The sequence below is a fragment of the Populus nigra genome, chromosome 10 (genome assembly GCF_951802175.1).
Source record: "Populus nigra chromosome 10, ddPopNigr1.1, whole genome shotgun sequence".
Classification (NCBI taxonomy): domain Eukaryota; kingdom Viridiplantae; phylum Streptophyta; class Magnoliopsida; order Malpighiales; family Salicaceae; genus Populus; species Populus nigra.
The window spans coordinates 14,349,774-14,357,747 of record NC_084861.1 but is presented as its reverse complement, the minus strand read 5'-3'; the positions used below and the strand labels follow the sequence as shown (position 1 = coordinate 14,357,747).

At 35.5% G+C, this 7,974-nt stretch overlaps 2 protein-coding genes across 2 annotated transcripts; both read left to right on the top strand.

Annotated features, from left to right (window-relative positions):
- Window positions 1-270: 270 nt before the first annotated feature.
- Window positions 271-1,692, top strand: LOC133704526 (caffeoylshikimate esterase-like). The gene has a single exon (XM_062129374.1). The coding sequence runs from the start codon at window positions 390-392 to the stop codon at window positions 1,404-1,406; it is 1,017 nt and encodes a 338-aa protein (XP_061985358.1). The 5' UTR covers window positions 271-389; the 3' UTR covers window positions 1,407-1,692.
- A 3,051-nt stretch (window positions 1,693-4,743) lies between these two features.
- On the top strand, window positions 4,744-7,899 carry LOC133705736 (protein disulfide isomerase-like 1-3). Its single transcript, XM_062131107.1, has 8 exons — window positions 4,744-5,358; window positions 5,599-5,719; window positions 5,977-6,148; window positions 6,246-6,409; window positions 6,481-6,558; window positions 7,102-7,194; window positions 7,338-7,406; window positions 7,555-7,899. Exons 1-8 carry the CDS (start codon window positions 4,838-4,840, stop codon window positions 7,684-7,686), a joined length of 1,350 nt encoding a protein of 449 aa, XP_061987091.1. The 5' UTR covers window positions 4,744-4,837; the 3' UTR covers window positions 7,687-7,899.
- Window positions 7,900-7,974: the final 75 nt, after the last annotated feature.

Here is a 7,974-nt window from a genome sequence, read left to right as displayed (position 1 = left end):
GTGGAATTACTTTTCATTTTATATCTATCTAACAATTTTTTTAAAAAAATCCAACTGAGAAATCAAAATTATTTAAGTATAATATTAATTCCAACCCAATAGTTTTTTTTTTTTAGAGCTTGCCCAATAATTATTTTTGGTCTCTCATCTGCATGCAAGCACACCATGCTCCAAACCCACTGAATCCCCCCCTCTCTAAACATAACATGTAAGTATACTGATCTAACCACCCTCATTAATTAAAAAAATTATATATATCGCAAACCCAAACTCTCGATAAAATCCATAATCACACTTTCAATAATCCCTTCCTTCCCTCGCTCACTCGCTTCACACTCCTCCCCTCTGACACCCTCAACCCCCCAACAGACCAAAGAAAAATAAAAAAAATGGTGCAGCACCCAGTGGCAGAAGCCAACGATCAAAGCCCATTTGGGACCCTTTCCCCCTCTGAATTCTACGCCAAACACCAAGTCACCCACAATTCCGAATACATCACTAACTCCCGGGGTCTCAAGCTCTTCACTCAATGGTGGACCCCACTTCCCCCGACGAAAACTATTGGCTGCGTAGCCGTTGTCCATGGCTTCACCGGTGAATCCAGCTGGTTCGTCCAATTAACTTCAATTCTCTTTGCTGAACATGGGTTCGTTGTTTGCGCTATTGATCACCAAGGCCATGGCTTCTCTGATGGGCTTGACAACTTGATATATCACATCCCAGATATCAACCCAGTTGTGGAAGATTGCATGCGGTATTTTAAGACTTTTCGCGAGACTCACGCGCCCAATTTGCCGGCTTTTCTGTACTCGGAGTCCCTGGGTGGGGCGATAGCTTTGTACATTACGCTCCGTCAGAGAGGCGCGTGGGATGGGTTGATTCTGAATGGGGCTATGTGCGGAATTAGTGCCAGGTTCAAGCCACCGTGGCCGTTGGAGCACTTGCTTTTCGTAGTCGCGGCGGTGGTACCCACTTGGAGCGTGATTCCCACTCGTGGGTCGATTCCTGAGTTGTCGTTCAAGGAGGAGTGGAAGCGGAAGTTGGGGTGTGCGAGCCCGAGGAGGGTGACAATGAGACCACGCGCGGCAACGGCATACGAGTTTATGAGAGTGTGTAAGGAACTTCAAGGGAGGTTTGAGGAGGTGGATGTGCCTTTGTTGGTTGTGCATGGTGGTGATGACGTGGTGTGCGACCCTGCGAGCGCCAAGGAGTTGTATGAACGCGCTGCGAGTGCTGATAAGACATTGAAGATGTATTCTGGGATGTGGCATCAGTTGATCGGTGAGCCCGAGGAGAATGTGAATTTGGTGTTTGGGGATATGGTCGAGTGGCTCCAAAACCGTGCTGAACGCTATAAGAAGGATGGGGATGTGGCTCGCGCTGCTGCGAGTGATGGTGGCGCGTGATATGTTCCTTGTTACTGGTAGGAAAACCTTCTTTCAGATAATTTAATGTGGTAATATTTTAGCCGGTGCAGTCATGGATCATAACATGTACCCTGTGACCCGAGGAGAGGATTGTGGCACTGGGCACCCTGTGATTTTTAATATGGTAGGTGACGGAATTAATAAAGGAATGGGACGTTGCTCTAAAATTTGTATTTTCTTGTGATTTTTAAAGTTTCTTTTTATTATTATTTATGGTTGTAGACTGAATTTGGGGATTAATTTGAAAAAGAGAAATCTTATTGAATCGGTTCTTTTTTATTGATGATAATTTTTTTATTATTAATATTGACTCGAGTTTAAAATAAATTTGACTAATCAACTACGTCATGTTCTGTGATTTACTTTTGTAATTGGAATATACTTAGATCATTTCTTTGTTAATTATTTTTTTAATATAAAAAATGTTTAGGTTATTTTTTAGTAAAAAAAATAAATTATATAAGAGTTGACCTAATGTAATTTAGTTAATCTAATAGTAAAATTATTAAAAATATAGTTTAATTAAAAATAAAAAAAATATTGAGATAAAAATATATTGGATTAATCTGGATTAATTTGTCAAATTCTTAACTCAAATCATAAGTCTAAAATAACTTTATGAAAAGCAAATCAAAATCAAATATGAAAATCAATTCTCAACTAAACCGATATTATAAGATTAAATTAAAAAAAATAAATTTAATAGAAAAGAGAGATTAGAAAACAAACAACTCAAGTCAACTAGGTTAACCTATCAAAATTGCAATTCAGGTATTGCAACTGTAATAACTTTATAAAAAGCAGAATAAAACAAATTATGATGTTAAAATCTCAATCAATCTAATGTTGAAAGATGAAATTAAAAAAATATCAACTAAAAAAAATTTAAGTCAACTTAGGATAACCAGTCAAACTCGTGACCTAGATAATCAAATCAAGATAACACCATAGAAAAAAAGAAAAAAGCCTAATTTCAAATCAATCAAATATTAAAAGATAAAATTAAAAAAAAAAATCTAAAAAAAGATAAAAATAAATTCAAATTAACCCGCAACTTGGAATAAATAATCTAGATTTTGAATGATGAAATTAAAAAGAATTAAAAAAATAACCTGAATCTACTCAGGTTATCTCACTAAACACGTAACTCGAGTAATAAAATATAGATAATTTTATAGAAAATAAAATAAAAAAAATTATAAAATCTAATTTCAAAACAACTAAATATTAAAAAAAAAAAAAAATAACCTGAGTTAAAAGATACTAAGCCTATTTATGGAGGCAGCATACCATTTCAAAGGGAAGATAATACTAAATTTTTGTACTTACTCCAGCATTCTGTAACAATAACCATACACCATCACAGGACAAAACTTGAAGCACGCAGCATTGTATGATCTCATAGACAACCCAGATATGATTTTTTTTTTTAATTTTATCAGACCAGATATGAATTTGATATGCTGAGAAGTGGTTGTTGTTGATACTGAAGCTATATATTCTACTGCAGCTTTGCAACAAACTGTAAAATGGTACCTCAATTCGAGTTCTCAATCCTCACAAGCGAAAACTATATAATTGATGGGTTTGCTGTAGCTTCTCTTTGTCCATGTGGAAACTGGATATAACTCTATGAAAAGTCGCATAACTTGGTTTCGAATTAAAATCCACTTCATGCATTAGACATGGAAAACAAAGGGAAAAATGTTTGATCTATCAAGAAGAAGACAATCCAGTTACATTACTCTCAAGTCGCTGTGAAAATTCAGTTCATGTAAAGTCATAATGCTCAAGCCTTTTGGACTGTCTGAAGGTTCTCCAAGAGTGAGCACTCCCTAGACCACTCCTCTCTTGTATCTCTGAAAACAAGAAAGGGAAAGGGGAAAAAAACGGAAAGCATTTGTTTCATCTCTTCTAAGTTCCTTTTGTGTATCGAATGAGTTTTACTGGACTAAAAGTTCATCAAAATATTCTAAAGATTTCTGGAAATGATTCGTGCTTATATATGCAGGTTTGTAGCTTACATGGCCAAGGGTGATTTCAGGTATATATATCAAGGTGAATTGACCTTTGGTGGTATTAAGGTGCTTGAGCTACTTTTACTGGATTTTTCTTGAGAACTTTTAGCTGAACAATTAAACAGGAATGATCATCATCATCATCATTTTACTCCTTGATATGTTTTTTCCTTACACTTCGGAAGATCTTTAATACATCTACTATATATAATGGCGCTGTACATTTGCTGAAGAATTTCTGGAAGATAAAGCTTTCGATTCAACCAGTTCCAACTTGAAAGAAAGATCTTCGACATCCATCAGATTCTCATAAACTCTCATCATCTTTGATTCCAAATGCGTAGCATGCTTAAAACTGAATTGTAAGCAGTAACTTGTATACATGCCATTGCTGCCATGCAAAACAATGGTGCTCCTTCTGTGAGAATCTGTAAGAGTCTGCCTTTGCAGGCCGTTCTATGCCCTCTAATACCCCATTAATCTATTGCAAATTTGTCATCTACCATGCCTTACGTTAAGTTTTATGATCAAATTTGCCCACACTATAACCACTCAAATACTCATTACTCTATGTTCTGGTTATGTTTCCGAAGTTCGTCTTCATAAAAAATAACGATCAAACTACTAATAAATTTGTCATCAAGCATATGTTATGTCGCGATTGGATAGATCAATTTAACTCATTATTGTTTTAATATTTTTTTTAAAAAATTAAAACAACATGGTTATAATTTTTTAAAAAAATTAAATTAGATTTTAACTGAATTTTAAATAGATTAACTAAATCAATCCCCATTTTATTTAATATAAATTCCAGCTCAGATTAAGTTTTATATCAACGAAGTGGCAAGTTATCTTACATTATCGGACTACGTTTAATATAAAACGGACTATAACCACTCAAATTAATGACAGTCACACCTCTAGCTCTATAGCCATTGAGATGACATACATCTGGCAATCATCTTTCTCATTAAATTATAATTTTTTTTAAAAAAAAAGTCAAAAAAATTAATGCCAAAGGCAACTAGAACCATATAAAAACAGAGGATCAGAGAGCATTTGGAAAATAAGTCTATTTTGGATCAACGCCTTTTCATTCCTGCTCCCGTCAAAATATACTATAGACAACTCTCACCTTATCATTTTTTTCTGTGTGTATTTCTCATCAACAATGTTAAGAGCTGCTTAAATTTTTTTTTTATTTTAATTTATTAATATCAAAAATAAATTTTAAAAAATAAAATAATTTATCTTAATATATTTATATATAAAAAAATAAACTTTAAAAATCAACAACTATTTTGGGTCAACGCCTTCTCGTTCCTGCTCCCGTCAATATAAGACAACTCTCCCCTCATCCTTTCCTTCTGTGGGTATTTCTCATCAGCAATGTCAAGAGCTGCAAGAATCTCTCTCTTTCTCTTCACTTCAATCCTTCTTCTCTTCACCATCTTATGGTTTTCGCCTGTCTCCCATCTTCCATCATCACTTCCGCTAGTTCTTTCATTCTTTAAACACCAGGAAGGCACCTTCATCTTTGAAAGCAACACCCACAAGGGTGTCTATTATGATGAGGGTCTTGAGAATCAAGGGACTAGCTCTTGGCCAGAGAATCCAGTGGTTGATGAGAAGGATGTGGTGGTGCTCACAGAGAAGAACTTCGGTGATTTCATTGCTACAAATCCGTATGTGATGGTGGAGTTCTATGCACCATGGTGCTATTGGAGTCGTAAGTTGGCACCAGCATACTCTGCTGCTGCTACCCTACTGAAAGGTGAGGCCGTGCTTGCAAAAGTTGATGCTACAGTAGAAATGGGGCTGGGAAGGAAGTATGAAATTCAGGGGTATCCTTCTCTGCTTTTATTTGCTGGTGGAATTCAAAAGTCTAACTATTATGGTGAAAGGACCAGGTGAGATCCATTTTTTCTTTTTCTTTTTCTTTTTTTGGTTATATTTGGAGGGTTCAAATCTACGACTTTAATTTGCAGAACCTTTGGCTTGACCTGGTATAACTATCAATGCTTTATCTGCTAGCCTTTTTGGTTCTTTAATTTCTGACAGATGTGAAAATTTGGGACGCTCTGTTTTATTTTTTTTATTACAATGTCTTCTTTTGTTTTTTGTTTTAATTTTAATTTTATTTCATGTAGAGATGCTATTGCAACTTGGATGAGGCAGAAAGTTGTTCAAACTGTATCAACAACAGAGGAGGCTAATAGGATATTGAGGACTAATTCTGTGATCGTAATGGGATTCCTTGACACTTTAGAGGTATTTAGTCCCTGCTTGGTAATATTTTCATTTCCATCGAGTGAATAATATTTTTCAATTTCTATTTTCATGATGTAATCTGTCCAACTCACTACCATACAAGTTGATAAAATTTAAGGAGCTCATAATCACTGCACTCAGATTGATCGATTCCATATGAACTTAAAATTTTTGTACTTGATAAATATTTATGGTGGAAAAGTGCAAATATTTCTCATCTGCTCTCACAAGTTAAATCTTTCCTAAAAAAATGGCAGGGTTCAGATACCAAGGAGCTTACTGCTGCTTCCAGACTGCATGCCGATATCAATTTCTATCAAACTGATAATGTTGATGTTGCAAGGCTGTTTCGCATTGACCCACAAATCAAACCTCCTGCTTTAGTCATGCTGAAATGGGAGGCTGCAAATCGTAGCCATGTTGGTTTTGGTTAGTTTCATCACTTTGCGAGTCAATAGTTCGGAGAAATTCCAAGTAATACAAGTTATTTGACCTTTAATGATCGATTCTACTCTTCTTTCTGCAGACGGTCAATTCACCGAATCAGAAATATCTGACTTTGTATCCACTAACAACTTTCAATTCACCAAATCAGAGATATCTGACTCTGTATCCACAAACAACGCTCCTTCGGTGATCACTTTTACGGTAGACGATGCTTCACGTATTTTAGGCAATCCTATGAAACAGGCAAGTCCTTAAGTCTATTTTCATGACGATAGAACTTCATGATTAGTTAACATGTCTATTTGTTCACTCAGCTGTGGCTATTTTCAACAAAATATTCGTTGGAGCTGATATCCACATTTGAAGAGGCAGCAAAAGCTTTCAGAAACAAGGTGGTCATTTTATTTTCTATATGCTTCTGCTAAGAGCACCTGGTAATTGGATTATCTTGTTGTATTCTATAACTCAGTTCGGTGAAAACTGCATCGCGCTTGTCTACTCTGGGATTCGTTAGGCATTACACTAACATAAAAGTTAAACAAAAAAACATGAAGGTTTTTCCTGCATAACTGGAAGATTGGATAAACTGCCATGGCTTGGTTTGTGTCAAATGTTCCAAATCTCAATTGAAGGAGTAGTCACATGACATTAAAAATCCTATCATTCATATGTTGGAAAATTAACAACAACGAATCATAAATTAAATATATCAAATAGTTAATTGTTGGTTGTGAATGTTAAGCGTAGATTATAATACAAGAATCTAAGGAAAGAAGGAAAAGAACCGAAGTGAAGTCATAATTATTAATTCCGAGACACATGTTACTTTAAAGATAGAGGTTTTTTTCTTCTTCAAAGCCACATTGATTCCAAGTTTTCTCAATTATATTTCACCAGCATGATATGTCTTTGGTTCTTTGCTGCGTTTCTTGTAGCTTGTATTTGTCTATGTGGAGACTGATGGTACAAATTTGGGACTTGGAGCAAACCTTGCTTTTCAATTTGGAGTGCCTGAAGGTTCACCAAGAGTGAGTACCCTAAACCCGCACCTCATTTTCTAGAAAACAGAAAATATCTGTGCCATTTCTTCCAAGCTTTTTTTTCCTGTAACTAATGAGTTGTGGTGTGCTAAGCCTTGATCAAAATATTTTAAAAATTCCTGGATGTGCAGGTTGTAGCTTGCATGGCTAATGGTGCCAAGTATCTATATCATGGTGAAATGACCTTTGATGGTATTAAGGTACTTGAGTTACTTTTACTGGATTTTTTCTTAATAATTTTTAACTGAACAACTAAACAGGACAGGAAGGATCACCACTCTACTTCTTAATATGTTTTTCCAGTACTCTTTGTATAATCTTTGATACATCTTCTATATTGTGGTGCAGTCATTTGCTGAAGAGTTTCTGGAAGATAATCTTTCAATCCATTCAGTTCCAATTTCAAAGTCAGCTCTTCGACTTCCGTCAGATTCTCATCAATCCAGTCCGACATTGTTTTCACGTGTAAACTATATATAGCTAAGACTGAATTGCAAGCAATAACTTGTATGGAATTGCCTTCAAGTAGAATGATGCTCCTCTCGTGAGAATAATCTTGCGGTGATACTCAAGGTATAATTGAATGTAATCAGTAAAGGCTGCAATTTCAGGGCACTATATGCCCTCTTGTATCGCGTTATTATTCATTTTGGAGACAAGTAAACCAGAAATGAAATTTATATATTGTGAACAGGCTGTTGAGGTATTGGTTGTATAACATTTTGGCAATTTAGGGGAGCCACAAAAGGATACCCTCCATTGAACTCC